Source organism: Polypterus senegalus, chromosome 9 (genome assembly GCF_016835505.1).
Source record: "Polypterus senegalus isolate Bchr_013 chromosome 9, ASM1683550v1, whole genome shotgun sequence".
Classification (NCBI taxonomy): Eukaryota; Metazoa; Chordata; class Cladistia; order Polypteriformes; family Polypteridae; genus Polypterus; species Polypterus senegalus.
The window spans coordinates 125,899,315-125,922,622 of record NC_053162.1 but is presented as its reverse complement, the minus strand read 5'-3'; the positions used below and the strand labels follow the sequence as shown (position 1 = coordinate 125,922,622).

Here is a 23,308-nt window from a genome sequence, read left to right as displayed (position 1 = left end):
TTTTCTTTTCAGAAGTTTAGTTTTCTATTTGTTATACAGGATTTGCTTAATGTTTTTTTTTTGTTTTTTTTTGTCCTAACCTTTGCAATGTAGGTAGAAGCACTGATTAAAGACAGTCCAACCCTGGCCACACTCACACAGAATTTGTTTCTTAGACCCATACTGTATGTTGTACAGCAGTTGATTCATTGGCTGTTCATGGGTTACCCATTGGTGGCCTTTTGTCTCTTTACGTGGGAGAAATGGTCAAAAGTGAGTGATACTACATGTTTAAAAATGGGTTTAATGATGTTGTAGTTGTCTAAAACATGAGTTTTGATGATATTCCTACTTTGATTTCTAGGTATATTCTTCTGTATATTACTGCGGACACATCTTCTTTCTTGTTTTACTTTTTGCTACGCCATTCCTGCGCCGTGTCTTGGTGCCAAAGAAAATTAAAGAGAACAAGTCCCAATAATGGTAAGTATTCCTCTGTTAGTGTGCCTCTCTGTTCATAATTATTTTTTCTGGTAATACGATGAATACATATGAGGTGTCCACGGGCCTTTTTTTTACCAACATAGTTAAAGAATCCTGATAATTTTTGAAAAAATATCCTCTTTAGCAACACAGTTGTTTTAGATAACATTAAAAGGCAAAAGAATATCGGAAAACACAGGAATTACATTTACAGAGCAAATTTAACACAGTATATTTGTTTGTGTTCAGCTTTAGAGGTAATGTTGGATTTTGTTTTCTGTGTGGTGGTTAAATATTTCACAATGGCTGACAAATAAACGTGAGTATATACGGTAAGTTCTCCTGTGGATAAGTCGGGGCTTGATTTTACTGCATAATTTCCGGTATTTTATAATGTCAGTCGTATAAGTCGAATGCAGAAAACTCATGCTATTGGTCCAAGAGATTATGATATGCTAACGCTCACGTGAGACTGTAACCACAGAGCACACTGCCGTTTTATTCTATGTATTGTGCCTAAATGACCACACTGTAATATCCAAACTATTCCGAAGTGACGTTTGCACTGTTTTTTGTATCTCACACCCTCCTACAACTTTATTGTAAGAGGATCCCTTATTTACGTTGAAGCATTCAATCAGAAGAAAATATGAAGTTGGTTTTAAATTAAGTCGTTGAAGATTCAAAAGAAATTGGTAACTCTGCTGTTGCAACAAAATTTGATGTGTCTGAGAAACTGATGCGAGATTGATAGAAGCAAGAAGATGTTAAAAAAAAATAAATAAATAAATGTATTTTTGAACAGGCGTATAAGTCTGGGTCTGATTTTACAGTCCCGATCAAAAGTTTAAAACCACTTGAAAATGGCAAAAAATCATATTTTGCATGGTTGGATCTTAACAAGGTTCCAAGTAGAGCTTCAACATGCAACAAGAAGAAATGGGAGTGAGACAAAACATTTTTAAAGCATGCAATTTAATGAAAACAACAATTAAACTGATACAGGCTGTTTTACAGCTGATCAAAAGTTTAGGACCACACCTCTAAAAAAAACTCGTAAACCCCCCCAAAACAGAAATCAAACTTCCAAACATGAACTCAGTACTGAGTAGCTCCACCGTTATTGTTGATCACTTCAAAAATTCGTTGCGGCATGCTTGATGTAAGCGTTTCCATGAGGTGAGTGGGAACATTTCTCCAAGTGGTGAAGACGGCCGCATGAAGGGCATCTACAGTCTGGAACTGTTGTCCATTTTTGTAAACTTCCCTTGCCATCAATTCCCAAATGTTCTCGATTGGATTTAGATCAGGGGAACAAGCAGGATGGGCCAAAAGAGTGATGTTATTCTTCTGGAAGAAGTCCCTTGTCCTGCGGGCATTGTGTACTGTAGCGTTGTCCTGTTGAAAAACCCAGTTGTTGCCACACAGACGAGGGCCCTCGGTCATGAGGAATGCTCTCTGCGACATCTGGACATAGCCAGCGGCCGTTTGATGCCCCTGCACTTCCTGAAGCTCCATTGTTCCACTGAAAGAAAAAGCACCCCAGACCATTATGGCGCCCCCTCCACTGTGGCGCGTAGAAAACATCTCAGGTGGGATCTGCTTGTCATGCCAGTAACGTTGGAAACCATCAGGACCATCAAGGTTAAATATTTTCTCATCAGAGAATAAAACTTTCTTCCACCTTTTGAATGTCCCATGTTTTGTGCTCTCTTCCAAATTCCAAACGAGCAGTTCTGTGGCGTTCAACGTGACAAGGTCTTTGAATACGTTTTTTGTTTTTGAAGCCCTTCAGTCTCAGATGCCGTCTGATGGTTATGGGGCTGCAGTCAGCACCAGTAACGGCCTTAATTTGGGTCGAGGATCATCAAGTGTCTTGACGGACATCCAATTGGATCCTCCGGCTCAGTGCTGGTGAAATTTTTTTGGGTCTTCCACTTGACTTTTTTGTTCCATAACCCTCAGGATCATTTAAGAAATTCCAAATGACTGTCATACTGCGTCCTACCTCAGCAGCTATGATGCGCTGTAAGAGACCCTGCTTATGCAGTTCAACAACCATGTTCAAAAAGGGAGAGTTTTTTTGCCATTGCCATCAGAATGTATGACTACCTGACAGAAAATGACAATGAATCCACATCTTTGCACAGATTTGGCCTTTTAAAGGCATGTGGTCCTAAAATCTTGATCAGCTGTAAAACAGCCTGTTTCAATTTAATCGTTATTTTCAGTTAATTGAATGCTCAACAAATGTTTTGTCTCACTCCCATTTCTTCTTGTTGCTTGTTGAAGCTCTACTTGGAACCTTGTTAAGATCCAACCATGCAAAATATGATTTTTTGCCATTTTTCAAGTGGTCTTAAACTTTTGATCGGGACTGTATGATTTTTTTTTTTTTTTGGGTATCAAAACCCGACTTACACGCAAGTATATACAGTATTCACAGAAACCATAAAAATTGCATGTAAACCCTTATTCTGGTTAGAGCAAGGGTTTTTCAATCTTTTTTTCCCCCCGAGAGCTACTTTTACAAAATAAAAATGGCTGAGAGCTACTCATGTTTTGTAACGTTTATTCTCATAGCTTATTTCAACCCAAACAAACTTGTTTTGCCTGAACATTTTGTAAATGTTGGTGTCCACAACTCACATTTTGCATTAAAACATCACAAAAAATATCTAGTTCACCTGCAAATGCATTTTCTATGTCTGTATGCTTTTTCTAGTGTATCTCACACTATTGAATTAAAACATGAATGCTTTCAAAACAAAACAATGCAATTACGAATGCACAGATATGACTTATTCATTTCTCATTTTGTTACATGTAACTGTTTCACTTCACAAGAGTATTCACGTGTCCAGTTAGCACGTGTGATGTGTTTTTTAGTTAGTGAGAGGACTGGCACTGCATGGAGTCAACGAGAGAGGTGTATGGTGGAGTGTAGCCACTTAGGTTCACTCTTATACAGTCATTTAAATGTTAATCAATCTGTCAGGCTTGTTCTCCTCACTCACTTGCAGTTCCTTAACTCTGCTTAGCTAGTGAATGAGAGAATAATTGAATTCAACTTTGTTTGTTATTTAAAATAGTGTTACTTAGGTCTTGATGAGTTTGAGTCCGGATATTCTCTTAAGTGTATACTACATTGAAAAGATAGATTGCAATTCAGATTGTGGATCATGATTTTTGTGTTAAAAGGATCGTGATATGATTTTTTTGGAAAGATTGTCCACCCTAATGTGACTAATCAAGTTTTCAAATTTATGTAGGATTCATTAATCCTTTGGGGAGCTACTTGGAAAAGGGGTTGCGAGCTACTGGTAGCTTGCAAGCGACATGTTGGAGACCCCTGGGTTAGAGAAATTGGATTGTTGGCCCCTGAGAAACCTGCTTAACTGAGGTAGATTTCTCCACGATTAACAAGATTATGCTGCCACATAAACCCTTAGCAGGGTTACTGTTAGGGAATTTTGTAGTCTACATATGTCCATTGCATTCTGTCAGCCTGCACGTATTTGCTTCATACAGTTTTCAGCAGCCATGGGTAGAAGTGTCCACAAAATTAATTTCCAAAGACAAATGTTATTTCTTCAATATTTCAGAAATACCTAAATTTATGTTGATGTGCTGATTGTACAATGACAAACTGAGGAATACATCTTGAGAGCAGCACAGTAAAATGTACATTACACTTTTAACATTACGTGACCCTAAGTATGAGTAATCTAACGCAGTATTGTATTAAAGTCAAAATGCTACCTGCATCATTATTATTCCTGCAGCACTGGGAGTAAAGCGAGAAGCACACGTGCCAGGTCTTTTGAAAGGTTAATCGCACAGCTAAGCGCAAAAGAGTGAGTTGTGTGCAATCCAGTAGTGGAAACCTGTTAAAGCATCAGTTTGAAATATTTATAAAATGCAAAAAAATTATCAAAGGTGTCATGCTTCGAATTGGAGCATTTTGATAAAGGAGAACTCCAGAGAATTACTCACCCATGTTTAAGACACCAGACTTTTGACTTAACTGGGTTATTCACCTTAACCTGGTGTTGTGTGTGCATGTAAACGCACCGATTGTATAGGTTAGGCCTTGATACTTACCCATCCACCTTAAATTGGACTTACAGACAACAAGTGCATTTATGCTACGTTTATTTGAAAGCCCAGGGGTGATCTCTACTGAACTATGTGATTGCACCATTAGCGATTTTGGTGTGACTTATTAAAGAAGGTGAATAGTCACATAGTGATTTACTTTGTGTCTTTATATTTGTAATTACTGTGAAAATGAAAAGTAATCTAATTAAAGTCTTTTTTTTATCAAATTTACAGCTTAAATTACAAGTGCTCTTCTAGTTCGCCATGACTCGAGCTGCAGCCCTGTTTCCAATCACTAACACCTTAAGATTTAGTCCTGTTGGAGCTTACAAAAGCGTGCTTAACTGACAGGGCAGCTGCTGTCGGGGCTGAAAAAACATTAGCTTTGTAGCAAATGGGGATGGAAACAAAAAACACAAGATACATGCAAGCCTCAATGCAAGAATTGCAAGCAAGTCAATACAAAGATTTTTTTTTAGAGGTTTCACTTTTTTATATAATAGAAACATTTATAAGTATAAACCTGTAAACTTTTGAAAAGGTATGCAGTGTTTATTTGTACAGGTTAAAACAGTTTTTGTAGTTAATTAAACATTTCATGCATTAAGACAGCGGTCTTCAATTATTTTTACCTGCATGTAACTGTTTTTTTTGCTGTTCATTCTGAGGCAATACTTCTTAGCAATAAAGCTCCGTCACTCACTCACTTTATAAACCCTTGCCACAAAGTCTGCTGTGGCAGTGCATAACTCTTATTTCATTACATACAAATTTAAAATATTTTATCACTTCAGCTGTGTAGTGTGAGGCGTTGTAACTTTGCAGTCCTCAACTGCATAAATAGTGGCACAACCTCTTCATGTGCTCATAAACCTCCAGCTATGCGTGATAATGTGTATTTAGTACATCAGAGCTCATTTATAGCCCAACAGAAGCATGTCTCATTGAAAAGCACATTGAAATGCTAGTCTTTCCTGCAAAAAGTTTGGAAGTCACAAAGACATTGTCATTTATTTACAAAAAAATCGGACATGGTGTTCCCTATTCTTTCTCATATACAGTACTCGGATATGGGGATGGATATTTGAGGAGTAAACTGCAAGACAATGATTAGATTTTTATATTATGTACATTAAAGAACCATCCACAACAAATAAAACTAATCATTTATTGAACAATTATTATAAAAGTAAAGTTGAATCAATCCGACTCTGCAGCTGCATGAATGAGAAAAAGAAAATCGAGTATGTGTTCAGGTAAAGTACCACTTGTGGTTAGCGGAAATGGCCCAAAAGTTGATAGACATCTACGTTTTGTACCTAATACTTGTATGCAAAATTTGGTTCACCTAAGTGAAAGCGTACACAAGTTACACACACAGACATAATTCCAAAAATGGTATTTTCGGACTTGGAAGGTTTAAAACATCGAGATTCATCAAAATATCGACATAGACGTTTTGGACAATTACAATATTTTCTCTATACTTTGTAAAAATGCATTGTGCACTGTTCACATTTATGCAAAGCGTTTGTGTTAGTAGTCTGTTTGTGTGCTACTTTCTGAACAACTGTACAAAAGACCACATTAATGTTCTTTTTAATTGAATGTTTTATTTAACTTTTGTTTTAATATTTTTATGTATACAATTTACAAAAATATTGCAATATTTATTCAATTTACCATTTAATGACATTTGTAACATTTCATTGTACTTCCTCAGTAACATTATTTATCGCTGTACATTTTACTGTTTACAGAACTTTACTGTTCCTAAAGGTTGTACAACCTGGAAGTATTTGCATTTAAAGAGTAAAATTTATATGTGTTTTCATTAATGTTAAGATTTTAATGCATAGAGAATTGCGATGTAGATGCATTTTTATTGAGTTACATCATGTTCTGTATTGGGTGTCTAACTTCAGTAAGTATTGTGTCCAAGTTTGAAACTCTGGTATCGCCACAACCCTAATAGACAGGGTCAGACATATTTTGGTGTGCCGGCTGACTAAAGTGATTACTGGATATTCTTTTGTGTTCGCCGTGTTCGTTTTGCTTGACTTGTTTAAAGTGTAATCTTTAATTTTCTTCTAGAGTACGTTGGGCATTATTTATACCCATCCTCAGGAGTGTACAAGGAACAGACGACTGGCAGGATGCAAAATCACCAACTACATGTACAGTTTCCAACAAACATGCTGGATTACCTACATTGGTTAAAAACAATTGCCTTTTGCTGTTTTTGAAGTTTTTATGCGAAACAAACTTTTCCACCAACTTTGATAAATCTTTTCAATTTTTTTTATTGCAAAATACAAAAAAGTAGAAGAAAATAACAGATGTCAAGTTTTTTTTTTTTTTAATTTAATATATTTCACAAGAAGCCAATTACAGGGGTTTTTACCTTTTTTCCTCTTCTCTGCTGGTCTTTTTTCATACAATTTTAAGTTTAAATGTAACTTTTTTTTTAAGAAAATTTTTATTTATTTTTAAATAGATCAAACTCAAACTGCCAAGTTTTCAAAATACAAATTGTTACTAGTGAGTCACTTTTGCAAAGTTTAGAGAATGGGGGAAAAAAAAAAAACACTTTCTGACTTGTAGCCAGTAAGAACAGAACCACTGGCTTTTAGCAACCCAAGGAATGACTGCTGTGAAAAATGTGTTTTGCCTTATTTACCAGATTAAATGTTTTGATTTTTTTAAAATAATAAATTAGCTTCATTAATATTTTACAGAAAACTGAGTCTGTTTTTTATGGGGAAAAAAAAACTTGCACATTTTTGGTCCAAGAAAACAGTTTTAGTACTCGAATAATCCATTTTATAATAACTTGTTGAAGACTGCCTTTCCCACATTAACTATACTGCATTTAGCGCTCAGGTCAAGTTTGACTTCATGTTGGTCGTAATGGACTTCTGACGAGTGACTTGTTGCTGCTGTGACGGGGGGTTCAGACTTCCTCTGACTTGGACCTAAATTGTGCAAATATAAAAATAGCTTAACAGATAATAGTGTTGTTTGGTCGGTGGTTTGTTAACTTTGTATATTCTTTTGCTGCTAATAGGAATCCTAATCTATCGTCAAGTATTAGATTACAGCTCTTGATAGTTCTTCAAAACTTTAAAAATTAAAAACCTCCCTGTGGTGTATAACCTACTTTCACCAGAAAAAAACTATAATTAAATAAATAAATAAAAAGACAAAGATTAGGGAATGTTTCGGTTTAAATATAAAAATCAAGGATTTGTACCTCTAAAGTAGTTTACTTTTAGAACCCCATCACAACATATCTACTGGGTTTTTTTTTTTTGTTTTTTTTTAAGGGGATGTGTTAGATTTTCATTTTAATATTAATTACCAGGGTAAATACAAAAAAACATGTCTTTCCAGCTTGTCATAAAAATTACACAACCGTGAACTTTCTAGCTCTTCAAGTCGTCTGTAAATATGAACATGAGCCAGTGTTTTTGGTGTTTTTCTGGTTTCGTGAATTCCGTTTTACTACTTTGGTGCCAACTCCTGCCATTTAAAACCATGCTTGCTGCCATGTGTGCCTTGTTCAAGCCAATCTTATCATATTGATAAGAGTAACTTATTTGGGGTCAATGGCATTTTGGTACTTTTATGCTTGTGACAGGCATGGTGACATTGTTAGTTTTTTTTCTGGCTTGGTCCCATTTGTGCATATATAAATAGTGTACGGTGTTGCATATGCCGTAGATGAAACCTGATAAAAGGCAAGCACACATTGTTACATGTTGGAGTGTCATCTAATTTTCTTCTCCAACATTTGGGAAGACAGATGCAAGGCTAATCAAGTTGGATGGCTATTCCCCATGGGCATGTGGAGGCTGTTTTCTTGGAATGATGCCTACTCAATGTGTACACAAAAAATGGATTAAGGACTGTTTGTAAATTTAAGATGTCAAGTAATACATAAGATATTAAGGTTTGCCTTTTGTTATTTCACCAGCTTGCGGACTTAAAGAGCCAAGAAATGAAGCAGCATTTGGTCTAGCTGTTGGGTATCAACAGCTGAATAAACCTTTCTGTAAATTTTGTAATTTCATTTACCTTTCAAGTATTTCACCATAATATTTTTTTTTTCTGCTTTGACATTCTCAATTATTGACAGGACTGCCTGATTTTCTATATAGTGAATAAGATATTCAGAAAGAGATGCATATGACTATTTTTTTAAATAAATGTAGCTATGCTTACTGGTGTATCTGTCTTTTCTTAAAAAGATTAAAACTTCTATATTATATATAATGAAACTTGCAATCTCTCAAATTGCCAAAGTCACTGAATGTAATTGATTGATATGAGATCTATTTAGCACTATCTTCCATAAATTGGCATTCTTAAGTCATAATATGAAGTATTAAAGGAAAAATCTGCATTTTAAATTTTTTTCCCCACAATGGTTGTGTGATATCATTTAATTTCTCTTACCTGGGTTTTAAAACAGTAAACTACATTCTTAAAGTTGGCTGCCATTTCATCCAGCTCTTATGTTTTTTTTAAAAACCTCCACTTGTATCATCTTCCATAAAGTCTCAGCATAATATTTAACATTTTACAAGTAGCTTATGGATTCTCATCTTGCTCACTCTTTGTTTCTTTCATTACTTCTTGTTGTTGATGCTCTTCCATCAATAATGGTAAGCCAAGCCATGATATGTACGGCTTCCACCATATTCCACAGATGGGATATGATTGTTATGCTAGAATGCAATGCAACCCTAATTTTGGTTTTTCTGCTGAACAGAACGCTTCTTATTCAAGCCAGAAAGTTCTATTTTGGGGTCCTCTATTCCTACAATGTTCTTCCAGTAGCTTTTTGGCTTCTCCATGTGGTCTTTGGCCACCTTTAGGAAGGCACCAATATTTTTCTTGGACACAAAACACACCATGGTTGTTCAGTGTTCTCATTAGACCTTATTCTGAGCTTCTTTGTGATGACATGTTCTGCTCTTGGAATGATCTTTGTTAGTTGACTACTCCTAGAGAGGGTAACCATGTTGTTTAATTTCTTCCATTTGTGCACAATGGTTTTGTAACTTTTTCCAGCCTGGTGAGCATCAACAGCTTTTTTTTTATTTTTTTGCTTTATTCTTCCAAAATCTCCTTTGATCAAGGCATGACACAATTCCACAAACCTGTGTGGTAAAGACCAGATGCTGTCAGGGGAAAAACCTAGATTTATATTCTTTAAATTGGGCTGGTCCTTTAGGACTTATGGAAACATTTGATCATATTTTTGCAGAAACACGAGAAACTTCTGAAGAGTTCATAAACGTTTTAGCACCTCACTGTGTTGCATTTCTTGCCTCGTCGTTTTAGCATTATTCCATTCTGCAAATGATGCATTTTCTATATTCTAGTTTAACAGCTCATTTTCCATTCGTTACTTATTATATTATGCATGGATTTTTTTTAAACCAAAAATGTTAGCATGTGACCCTCTCTATATACCTTGGGATGTTAACAGTCAGTTTAGACATTAATAGCCATTGGTTGAAAGTGTCGTCATTACTGAAGGGGTAGACCAGAAATGTAAGCACACAACTTTTCCTTTTGTATTCGCATGCGGAGTGTGCTCATCTATCCCCATTTTAGATGAGTATTTGTCTTTAATGAATTATTGGCTATTTTCTTCTACAGCTCACATTCACCTTCACTGTGCCCATCATAATGATGTTTATATGAAAACTTCAGATCATTCAGGACCAACAAAAGAAACTGTATTTTTACTGATCAAAGTTTCAGTAAAGTAAGTTGTTTTTATTTTATTTTGTTGCAACAAACACACTTTCAAAATGCTGATGACATGCTCAAAACACCAGGAACTTGACTCTGGTGGGTTTTAAATGTTTTATTTTACTTTTTTTGCTGATGCTATGTTGACTGCAGTTTTAAACAACTCATGGAAACTTTTTTTTTTAGTAAAATGACTCAAGGTAAGAGTGTTTCCAAATGTCACCATTTTTTTTATAGAGATAGATGTAGAGTTCCTAAATTCTTCTTTAAAATAGATCAGACTATACAAATCCTTGCTCTAAAGTAATGGTAATGACCAAGATGACTTGCAGCAAAGTCCATTTTTATTTATAAATTACAAAAACAACAAAATTCATTAATACATAAACAGCAAACAAACCTTCATTTCTCAATGCATCAGTACTTCTGGATTTCACTCACATTTTTGAAAATATATTTTAGACTCACCAAAATAAATGTAAATTGTAATTTTATTACATCCTGTTCATTGAATTTATATTAGCAAGGTAATGTAGAAATGTGACAAGTTTAGGCAAATGTGTAAACAGCGCATAGCTAAGCAGAAGTAGCTAAGACATCCTGTTTTTTTCATGACTGCCAGCACTGCCTGTCCCATGTAAACTGCAAACATAAACCGGAAAAGCAGTAACATCTTTCTTATACTGTCTGCTATGTTGTTTCCTTGTGTGGCGAGAACATCAATATGAAATCTAAAAGAAAATTTTAAGAGAGTAAGTTCTCTTTCACACATCACATTTGTGTTACTCTCCAGAACGGGTCCTACTGTGCTGCTCCTCACCTTGAGGATTCTACCTCTTCCTCACTGAACCAGGATTTCCTGCTTTTCCCTTCTCTTCAGATTTTTGCTTCTTCATTTTATCATCTTTCTTACCCCCCTTAAGCCCAGCATTTTCATAAGTGTCATCCTTGTTCCTGCAAAGAAGCCACAATTATTACACACTGAGTCAGTCTGTCTTGCTCTAATAATTATTAATTAAAGCCATGTTGGTCATAATTTTTGGAAAGTTCATATGACAAAGGTTTTTCAGAATACTTCCTTTACATACCTGGACGATTTGCGGCTTGCTTTACCGTGTTGGGCTGTGGGATATTTCAAATTGCCATACTCTGTTTCTGTTTTCTAATGAAAAGGAAAGTAAGAAAAATAAAAATTACTAATTGGGCGAGTACAGATCTTTTATCAGCATACTTGATTTTGACCTAATTACTCCTTACTATTCACCTTGATGAAAGGATAACTGTCTGTGCATTAATGTGTCTGTCCAGTTGCTATGTCTCTGCCATTCCAGGAGGTGGCATATCACAAATCCCAAGGCAAATGGCATAACAGTAACATATATATTGTCATTCCAACAAATGGCACACCAAACATTTGTAGTAATGAATTTTATTACATGTGCCACCTGTTGAAATGACTACTTTAGCACAAGCACATTTCATTTCTACACGTATTACAAAATTCATTCCAAAAGATGGTGCACTGGAAATGTTAACTAACGCTGAGGACAACGTCGATTACTTAGATTTCAACCAATCTTAGGTAGCACAGCTACTCTGTGAATAAGAGATCATTAAAGTTTGTTTAAAAATATTTGTAGCATACCGACTTTTTTTTAAATCCATATACTGATTATCTGAAGTGTTCAATCCTTTTAATTTACTTCAACTACTAATATTAAAATATATCTAAGAGCAACAGCAAAGCACAACTTTCTTTGTGGAATAGCTTTATTAGCAGAATGCTCTATGCTAAATATGCTGAAGTTGTAACTTTAACAAATGCAAATAAAATAATTTGCATAAGTTTTTTCATCAGTGAATTCTTATGCAGCTTTATTAATACATTTTTAAAAGTAGTACTTTAAATAAAAGAAATATGAAGATTAATGATTCATTAGCCATACACCATAGACCTAAAAGTCATTCTTTGCAAAAGTGTGCTGCACTTGAAAATTTAACTTTACAATTTTTAGTAAGCCATGTTTAATAATCAGACTTAACACTACTGGGACATTTTCATCATCAAAAGTACTATATGTAAAAAAAAAAAAATACCTACCGTGTATTATTTATATATATATATATATATATATATATATATATATATATATATATATATATATATATATATATATATATATATATATATATATATATATATATATATATATATATATATAAACATTAACAAAAACAGGCCGTGTGGCCCAGTAGCTAAACTGTTAAAGTGTGTGGCATATAAAGCTGGAGCTATAAGGGAGGGAAGTGCTTCTTAGAACAGTGATGGTGTTTAAGTTGTTTACATCACTGTAACTAAATTTGGGTGGGTTTTACAAAACAATAAATCGTTCTGAATAGCAAACAATTAAATATGAATGTGAATAAAGTACTTGATACTTTTGCAACCATTTCTTAATATTTATTATTATTTATGGATTTCATATAGTTAACAATACAGTTTAAAGTGTTTCATTGATTGACTTCTCCCTGCATCATCTTGGGGATGTGGGAGAACAACACCAGCAGAAAACTGAATGATTGGCATACTAAATGTCAAATGACAATTGAAATATACATATAAATGTTTAAAATTAATATCAGAAAAGCCTTTAACACTTCAAATAAAGTTTGCATTGAATGGAACTATAGTGAGTGCTATTCCATGTGCTTTGATAACTGTGCCACAGTGCCACCCGAAATCATACATCATAATTTAAATTACTATGGCTCTGGGGAAAAAAACTGTTTAGGTGTCTGTTAGTTTTAGTTTTAATTGACCTTAAGTGTTTATTAGAGAGGAGTTTTTGGAATAAGTGATGAGTTGGGTGAGATGAGTCTGTGGTGATCCTCTTGACATGGTTAGTAATGTGAGGTGCATACAGGTCTGGAACACATGTTCATATCTCAGCAGACCTTACAACACACTGTAATTTGTTTTTGGAGTGTGGCATTGCTGAACCAAACCAGACAACAATGAAGAATGTAGTTACACTGTCAATTATAGCTTTGTATGATTGTACTAGGATTGGCTGGGAAATATTAGTTGGGGTAAAAAGTACAACCACTGCTGAGCCTTCTTAATGGTGTTAATGTCCCAGCTGAGAGTGTTTGTGATAGTTATGCACAGATATTTCCACCATCTTGACTGCAGAATCATTAATTTCTAGTGGAAGAAGTTGAAACTGCTGTTTTGCAAAAGTCATTGACCATTTCCACTGTCTTGGTGGTACTGAGGATCAGGTTATTGGTAGCACACCAAGGCACAAGATGAGACTCCTCCTTTCTCTAAGCTGTTTTGTTACCATTATTAATCCAATACTGGTGGTGTCATCAGCAAACTTAATGATTGTTACTGAAGGATCAGTGAACATTCAGTCATTTATTTATATAGAATAAAGTGGGGGGGTGGAGTACCTTGAGGGGCACATGTGCTAATATGGAAACAGGCCTGGAGGCAGGAGCCCACACAAATGTATTGTTTCTGGTTTGTCAGAAAACTTTAAATCCATTTACAGGAACAAGGATTCAGTTAATTCTGTCGTTTAGTTAACAACAGCTCAGGGACAGTGGTGTTAAAAGTTGAACTGAATTCTACAAACATTACTTTAGCACAAGTTTCTTTACAGTCCAGATGCTCCAGCACAAAGTGAAGGCCCAAGTTAATGGCATTGTCCACAGATCTATTTGGTCAATATACAAACGAAACAGGGTCAAGATCAGTAGCAGTAACAGACGTCAGATTGGTTCTTATGAACAACTTGTTCTAACCCATGTAACAATAGGCCTGTAATCATGGAGGCAGATTATTTTATCACTATTGGAAACAAGAACAGAATATTTAAAGCAATCTGGTATGGTACATTCTGTAAGCGACTGGTTAAAGATGTCAGTGAAGGGGGGAGCGAGCTACCTAGCTCAGTGTTTAATAGTTGCAAGAGAAACAGAATCATGACCGGCTGACTTTTTTGCAGTTCTGTGTTGCAAACCGCTTCCACACATTCTGTTCCTTAACAGAAAAGGAAGAGGCTGGTGTCAGAATCACTTCAGAACTGGAAAAGCAGAGGAACTGTTAATCATCAGTACCTTGTTCAAATCTGCCATAAAACTTGTCAAATTTATCAGATAGGGATGAATCTGAGTAAGCACTGGGAGATGTCTTTTTGTAATCTAAAACCTAACAGACTGAAAGGTTGTCCGTACAGAGGAACCATTGTTAGTTGAATACTGAAGCTCCCGTTTATTTTTGTGTTTCCATTTAGCATATCGGATTGCATTGTTTGGCCAATTTCTTTTACCTGGAAATGATTCAACTGACTTATCAGTCTATGAATGTATAGATTTTCTTACTGTTTTAGCTAACTTTAGCCTTTGTTTATAAGTGATTAGGAACTGCAGCATAACATGGTCAGAATTACCCAGCAGTGCATGAGGTACAGTAGATCTTATGTATCCTTTATAGCACAGAAACAGTGATCCAGTCTTCCCGTCTCTGGTATGGTAATTAACTACCTCTTATATCTGGGCAGCTCACTGATTTGGTTTGCATTAGTAAAGTCACCCATCACTATAATCCTGCCTGGATAAACACATGTATAGCCGGCAGGATATTTTATCTATCGGTTTACGAAGCGAGAGTTGCTCGACATCAGAGTTTCTCTGCATCCACAACATTCCGGACGACATCGCACGGACACTGGGCTCTCCATGGATTACAATCCCAGCTTTGAGGAGCTGGCAGCGACGCAAAGAACGTAAACAAAAGAGGGGGTGCCGAGGCGGCATGCTAGCGAGGCTAAGGAAGCAGCCACACAAACCACTGCTTCCAAGCATTTTCTCCTCAAAGGTGAAATCTCTGGCAAACAAACTGGATGAGTGGAAGCTGCAGACTGCAATGGAAAAGGTCATCAGGGACTGCTGCATCCTGCTGATCATGGAGACGTAGCTGAATCCACTCATACCGGACACGGCTATCGAGATAGCAGGCTACAAAGCACACCAGCAAGACAGGACAGACAGCTCCGGTAAGAAAAGAGGAGGGAGCTGTGCATTTATGTGAACAATAGCTAATAATAATTCTTTGCATTTATATAGCGCTTCTCTCACTACTCAAAGCTCTCCGCAATTGCAGGTTAAGGGCCTTGCTCAAGGGCCCAAAAGAGCAGAGTCCCTTTTGGCATTTATATGATTCGAACTGGCAACCTTCCGATCGCCAGCACAGATCCCCTGCCTCAGAGCCACCACTCTGCCTCTGGTGCACGAATTCCACCATAGTCACCAGACCGTGCTCTCCAGACGTGGAGTTTATGACAATTAAATGCAGACCCATATACCTCCCCCGTGAATTCAACGCCATACTGCTAACTGCTGTGTACATAGCACCAGATGCTAATGCTAGCTTGGCTCTGGGGCTTTTGCATGACACCATCAGCAGTAAACACAAGTATCCTGAGGCTGTTCACACATTTCTGGGGACTTTAATCAAGCAGATCTGAAAGCAGTTCTCCCCAAATTCCATCAACATATAAAGTGTGCAACCAGCAGAGTAAATACACTAGACAAGCTATACACAAAAATCAGATAGGCCTATAGGGCTAAACCCCTAGCACACCTTGGCCAGTCTGATCATACACCCCCCTCAGGAAACAAGCTCCCACTATGACCAGGACTGTTACCATAGACCTCCCAACAGTTGCAGGACTGCTTCCAGAGAACAGACTAGGAGGTTTTCGATCACCAAGACTTGGAGAACCACACTATGGCAGTCCTGGATTACATCAGGTTCTGCACGGACGATGTCACCAGGGACAGACGCATAAGGATTTATCCCAACAGGAAGCCCTGGATGACTAGGTATGTCCAGAGTCTGCTGAAAGCCAGGAATACTGCTTTCGGGTCTGGGGATGGAGCATTTTACAGTGTAGCCAGAGTGAACTTTAAGCAAGGCAGCGTACAGAAGGAGGATAGAGGACCATCTGAGGAGCAACAACACCAGGCAGGTGTGGCAGGGTGTCCAGCACATCACCAGCTATAAATCCAGCGACTCCTAGGCCGCTGAGGGTGACACTTCGCTGGCATAGGAGCTGAACATCATCTTAGCATGGTTTGAGGTGACACCAGCAGCAGTTCCATCACAGCCGCCTATTCACAACAGCAACATACAGTGGAAGAGTGAGAGGTGAGGCGGGTGATGAGGAAGCCTGCAGGACCTGATGGTGTGGCTAGACGGATGCTGAAACACTGCGAATCTTCACTAGGATTTTCAATCTGTCCCTGTTCCAGGCCAGTGTCCCATGCTGCCTCAAGTCCTCCATCATTGTTCTGCTGCCGAAAAAATCCATCACGAACAATCTGAATGATTGCTGCCCGGTGGCACTCACATCTGTCATTATGAAGTGCTTTAAAAAAAACTGGTGCGGAGTCATATCATCACCTGCCTGCCAGCAGACCTGGACCTATTTCAATTTGCTTACAAAGCAAAGACATCAACGGAGGACACTGTGGCCACAGAAATTCATGCTGCCCTTACCCACCTGGAGCAGCAGGGGAATTACACCAGACTGCTCTTTGTGGACTTCAGCTCAGCGTTTAACACCATTCTCCCACAACGACTGGTGTCCAAACAGGCAGATCTGGAACTCCCATCACTCACCTGCAGTTGGATACTGGACTTCCTGCCCACACCTCCACTGCTCTCAGCTTCAACACCATGATGCTACAGGGTTGTGTGCTCAGCCCACTCCTCTACACATATGACTGTGTCCCCACTCACCATAGCAACAAGATCATAATGTTTGCGGATGACACGACGGTGGTCGGACTCATCTCGGGCAAGGAGGGTGAGATGACATACAGGGACGAGGTGGAGCGGCTGTCAGAGTGGTGCAGAGTCAATAACCTGATCCTCAACACCACAAAAACAAAGGAGCTTGTTATTGACTTTAGAAAAAACAAAACTGACATCCAGCCACTCATCATTGGCGGGGCCTGTGTGGAGAGGGTCTTGGTGTTCAGGTTTTTGGGCATTGAGCTGGAGAAAGACCTGACCTGTGGCGCCAACACCAAGGAGCTGCTGAAGAAGGCACTACAGAGACTATTTTCTGAGAATCCTCAGAAAGAACAATCTCCCCAAAAATCACTTTTATCACTGTTCCATTGAGAGTGTGCTTACATACAGACTGTGTGTGTGGTATGGCAGCTGCACTTCCTCAGAAAGGAAAGCGCTCCACAGGGTCATCGGGACAGCGGAGAGAACAATTGCTTGTACCCTTCCCACTCTGGAACAAATCTACACCCGATGCCGCAAAAAAGCAACAGACATTTCACAGGATTCATCACATCCCAGTCATTGCCTCTTCCAGCTTTTTCCATTGGGTAAGAGATACAGAGCAATAAAAAGCAGGACAAACCACCTTAAAAACAGCTTTTATCCAAAAGCAATCATGGCCCTGAACTCAGAATAAAACTGCTGCATATGATTCTCCCAATGTGCAATATAGACCTTAAGTCAACCAGTGCAATTTGTATATTTTGTAAAGTACTTTTACTTTACTATTCGGTTTGTTGTTAATTTCTCTCTTCTTGTCTTTTTAACTCTTATGACTCACACTGAGTTGATTGCACCTTCAATTTCGTTGTTCCTTTGTAAAAGTGACAATGACAATAAAGATCTATCTATTCAGGACATTTGCATAACTGTTCTCCAAATTAGTAATGTAATATGCCAACTGCTTCTGCACTTCATTCACATTTGCCTTAGGCACGATGTAAACTCTGACGAGAATTATTGAAGAAAATTCTCTAGGTGAACAGAATGACTTACAGTTAATAGCAAATACAGTAGTTCCAGTTCTTCAATAATATGAAAACATTACTGTATTAGTAAGAAGAAAAATAAGTTTATTTTTCCTGATTGAAATAATCTGTCTCAATATTTAAAAAATTAATAAGTTTATGTTGATGAGTTGAACGTTAAGTGGTCAGTTCAGATGCACAATCTGAAGAAACACAGGCTCCATGGTTGTTTTTGGACTCGCCGCTAATACTGATGATGTTTAATATTTTTTTTCATTGTATTTTTAGGACATTGGAGCATTTTGTCAAAGGACTCCATAAGGATACTCACACACATAAACAGGGATTTTTAAGAAACCATGTTTCTGCCTTTACTGGGTTTCTCATCACATCTTACATCGTTTTTGTGTGTGCATGTAAACATCCTCAATGAATGAAGAGTGTGCATGTTGTGGTGTGAAATTTTGTATATAAGTTGACAAATATTTTGTATGTATTTATTTGTAACTTAGCCAAAGCAATGTCATATTAGTGTTTGACTGGTGAGAAACATTCATATTTAAACAACCCCACTCCTGTCTTTAGGACTGACTGAGGAATTTTATGACAGGGTCAGGAGAAGTGCCTAAAATCAGCTTGGCAAGTGCTTCTCTGCAGGACTTCTTCATAATGATTCATCTATGCCAGATTGGGGTAGTCAGATTTTAGGGAACAAAATCACTATAAACTGCACAAATTGCTACAATTAAGTGAATACTAACTAAAGGGAAGAAGAGAAAACTTTGCATGTTTGGCGCTGTGCAAAAATCCTATGCTACTTAATAATATTTTTAGCTAGTTATTTGGGTAGTTGGTGTTTATTTGCTCATGAAAATACCTTTTAGTTTTAAAATAATACAAGAAAATATTGATAAAATAAAAACGTAACAAATCAATATGTTTTTGGAAAACAAGAAATTTTTGTTATGAGATGACAACACCAACTCAAGTTTGTTCTCAAACCTCTCCTTAAGGCACACAAGCTATTCCACGTATTTCAAAAATTCTGCCAACAGCACACCTGATTCATATCAATGCAATAGTGATTAACCAAACCAGGGGCCTCATGTATAAAACTTTGTCTGGTGGTACAACAGCCTCCCTCCCAACGTGTCAAGACCCCACCACCAGCATTCAACAGCATCCACATGTGCTCTGTAACCAAGTGCACAAGGTAATACGTGTCTCTCCTCTTTGTTCTGGGGCTCTGGGAAAGGCGTAAGTCGTCATTGTTGGAGTGGGTGTCCGCTATTACCTGGCACATGTAATGACACGACTGCTGATACAATGAACAGCATAGAACAAAAAAGAAACTGAGGTCTGCTGCAAGTTGCCTTTTTACATTTGGCAAAAACATGTTTAATGTATGTATACCCACACCATATGAAAACTGGATGTAACATCTCCTCAATCAGTTAATAAGTTTCAGCACAGCAAGCATGATGGAGTGAAGCTTGGCTGAAACATTTCTGACGTGCTGGCCAGTTCTTCAAGCCGAAGCAAACTGAATACACTGAGTTGGCTTTTTTAAAAGGCAACTGAAATACAGTCTTATACAGTATGTTGTGCATCATATTCATCACTTTTGGGGTTTAATATGTTTGCCATGTTATAACAATGGCTCAGTAATGTGAATTATTATAATTTAAATATTAATTCATAATTTATATAAAATGATTCATATAATATTATAATTCAGTTTCTCTGAAATGTTTTGTATGCACAGTGAGAGCTGTCATAAATATACATGTTTCCCATCAAATTGTCTTTTATAAATTCAGATATTTGTGTGTTAAGTTGTGTATGATTTTTTAGCCTCTTTTTGTGCATACACAAGCTTAATAATTAAGACATCAGGTGTTCCAGTGGTTCAGTATAACAAATGAATGGGTGTAATAGATGGTAACCAAAAAAATCCTGGAATGCCTTGAGAAATTTAGAAATGGCTAAGCTAACATACTTTGACAGGCATAAAATCACAGAATTGTATCAAGGCTGTAGTCAAGTAAGTAAGTAAGTAACGTGTATTTATATAGCGCTTTTGTCAGACATGCGTCACAAAGTGTGTACAATAAAATAAACAAACAAAGAAGTTATAATAAAAATAAAAACTACCTAAAAGTTAGTCTAAAAAAGTAAGTCTAAAGTTGGACTTGAAACTGTTGGAAGGAAGGAGGAGGAAGACTGTTCTACTGTCTGGGAGCAACAGATTGAAATGCGCAATCCCCACACATCTTCAGCTGGGAGCAGGGGACAGAAAGCAGGCTCTGTTGGCTGGATCTCAGGGCTCGACTAGTGGGGTAATGGTGCAGGAGATCCACAATGTATTGAGGAGCCCGAACATGCAGGGCTCTATAAGTGAATATGAGAATTTTATATTGTGTCCTGAATTCTACTAGAAGCCAATGCAAAGAGAATAAGAGGATTAATATGAGTCCACTTATGGGAGCGTGTTAAAAGACTGGGAGCTGCGTATTGAATGGACTGAAGACAAGTTAAATCGGATTTGCTTAGACAGGTATAAAGAGAGTTACAAAAATCAAAGGGTGATGAAATAAAATCATGAATAAGCGTTTCCAACTTGGCCTTAGAAACAACAGCCATTAATGTGGATACGATTCTAAAATGAAAAAAGCAGGATTAACTAAGAGACCTCACATGGTATCAAAATTCTGGACTGACCAAAAACAACACCTAGGTTGTGCAGAGAGACCTGAGAGAAGCTAGAAAGTGACAAAAGCTTTGGGCTGATTGCTATGTAGGGGCAAAAAATATTACAAAATTTTGATTGACTATTCCTTTACTCAAAATAGCTGTGCAACTGTCTTTGGCCCCTTTCTCATTTTTGAACATTCTTCATAGTGACATTTACAAGGTCTTCAATCAAAACCACATATCCATTAGATAAAAGGAGACACTGCATGAACACTTTCCTTAAACAGGCAAAGTTATCCAAAACTTATGTAGACTTTATGAAAAAATAATTGCCTTCTTGGGACTAGTTAACTGGTTATTCCTTTTTTGACAGCAAAAAACATAATTCCACATTTTCTGAAGGTATTTATCATTCTTTTCCTATATTGTGCAGGAATTCTAGTCCACTGGCTGAAGTACCAGTTCAGTTCCGTGACATGTATGAGATTTAAGACATGGAATTCTCATTTTAGACCCTGTCTTAATGCCTCAATTGTATTATTTTAATTAAGCTGTTCATAAACTCGGAATTTCTTTTTCTTTATTCATTCTGATGTAGACTTGTTTTTGTGTTTTGTGTCCTTTCCTTGCTGCATGACACAGCTGCTCTGCCATCTCATGGTTACAGATGAATGCTTTGAAACTTACTACAAACCTCTAAAACAATTAACTACTGTAACTTCAATTGACCTGGGGTAATACTTTCCTCTCTTGCTAGTAACTCTGTAAGGAAAGGTTTATTAGGATACATGACTGGAAAAAATAACTACATTTAAGAGCTTAACAATGTATTCCAAGTAAATATTAGTTCTACATATCACTTTTTAAATGCTCTTACCCCAATCTCTTCTAGCTTTCTCTTAGTGGTTTCAATGTATTGAGAGACTGCCATATATATGAACTTGTACTGCGCTTCAGTCTGCACCATTCCAGAACGTTGTTCACGAACCATCTGAATAGATTTTTGGATATCAATGTCACAATCAACACCTGCACAGAATTACAACAAAGCAAAAATATTTAAATAACATATGTTGTATGAAGTACCCCTTTCATTAACATTAGCAAGGTAAGTCAATTGGAATTCATAACCACGTTATAATAAATTGCCAAAGTAACAGATTTTTTTTTCCCTACACTTTTGCAACCAAAGCTTAATGTACAAATGGCAAGTACTAGGCAATAAAACATTTATTTCTATGTGCAATATCAAAATATTTGATTCATATTCTGTCAGCTAATTTTATTTGTGATTTTTTTTTGTGTACATACTTAATCCTAATTCTGGTTTGTGGGATGTCAGAGCCTTTGAATGCAGAATTAGGCATATTTTAGGTACCAACACTATTAATCACCCAAAGGGAAATTTGGGTGTTCCAGCAGCTCACAGCAAACTTAAGCAAGTACATATAGATTAAATAACTAGCCACCTAATAAATAAAGCAGATAAGATACATAAAAAACTTACAATGCCAAAAATAGTGATATACAGAATAAGCCAAAATGAAGTAAATTTCTCAAGGTCACCGTGCGAGGTAGAGGCAGCCAAGTGGTTTGGGGTGGGTGGGGGTCCTTTGACAGGCGATCCCTTGTAGTTTTCAGTCGGCAACATGCCTTGGTCCAGTGCACAACATGCTTTCGCTGTTGAAGCGTTCTTCAAAAACAACAAATCCATCATCACTACACAACGCGCCTTCCGAACGCACTTCAGCATTCCTCCTCACAGTGACGTGCCAAATCGGAAAACAATTCTTCAGTGGGTGGCTAAATTTAGACAGACAGTTACAAAATTGAACCGAAAATCTCCAGGCTAGGCTCAGACTGTACAAATGCCTGAAAACATCCAATCAGTAGGGGCATCAATTTTGCAGTCTCCTAGACGTTCAGCACTCAACCGTGCTTCTGCCTTAGGCAATTCCAACATGTCTTTGAGACGGAGTTGGCATGAGGACCTTAATTTCCATCCATACAAAATGATGGTAGTGCGGGAACTCACTGACAGAAACTGGGAGAGCCATAGAGAGTTGTGAGTGAACATTCTGCAAACCGTTCATCGAGATGCCATTGTCATGTGCAGCAACAAGTTCCAGTTGAATGGTTGCTTAAATAAGCAAAACTTTCTATACTGGGCTGAAACCACCCCTCATGAATTTTATCAGAGACTCCTGCACAGTGAGTATGTTACAGTTTGGTGCGCCGTTGCAGAATATGGCATTGTAGACGTTTACTTTTTTTTTTTTTGGAGTCAACAATCACTGTCTCTTCAGAACGTTACATTGAAATTCTAGATAACTTTTTGTTGCCCCAACTGGAAGAAATGGATGTGGTGGATGCCTTGTTCCAACAGGATGGAGCAACAGCTCATATGGCATGGAGATCTATGCAAATTTCACGGGAGATGTTTCTGTGGAAG

General features: G+C 37.3%; 2 protein-coding genes across 4 annotated transcripts in view; one reads left to right on the top strand and one right to left on the bottom strand.

Moving 5' to 3' along the window:
- lpcat3 (lysophosphatidylcholine acyltransferase 3) overlaps positions 1-7,291 on the top strand; it is a 43,968-nt gene extending 36,677 nt beyond the window's left edge. Inside the window, exons 11-13 of the mRNA XM_039763762.1 lie at positions 94-252; positions 344-462; positions 6,658-7,291. Coding sequence (XP_039619696.1) covers positions 94-252; positions 344-460 — 276 coding nt within the window. The 3' untranslated portion in view covers positions 461-462; positions 6,658-7,291. The remainder of the gene's footprint in view (positions 1-93; positions 253-343; positions 463-6,657) is intronic.
- A 3,364-nt stretch (positions 7,292-10,655) lies between these two features.
- Positions 10,656-23,308, bottom strand: part of ptpn6 (protein tyrosine phosphatase non-receptor type 6) — a 175,928-nt gene continuing 163,275 nt past the window's right edge. For 2 of the 3 annotated variants that reach the window (XM_039763759.1, XM_039763761.1), the window contains exons 13-15: positions 21,734-21,885; positions 11,418-11,491; positions 10,656-11,283 (exon numbers count right to left, since the gene is read on the bottom strand). In XM_039763759.1, the coding sequence (XP_039619693.1) occupies positions 11,160-11,283; positions 11,418-11,491; positions 21,734-21,885 (350 nt within the window). In that variant the 3' untranslated portion in view covers positions 10,656-11,159. The remainder of the gene's footprint in view (positions 11,284-11,417; positions 11,492-21,733; positions 21,886-23,308) is intronic. The other variant, XM_039763760.1, reaches the window with a different exon arrangement.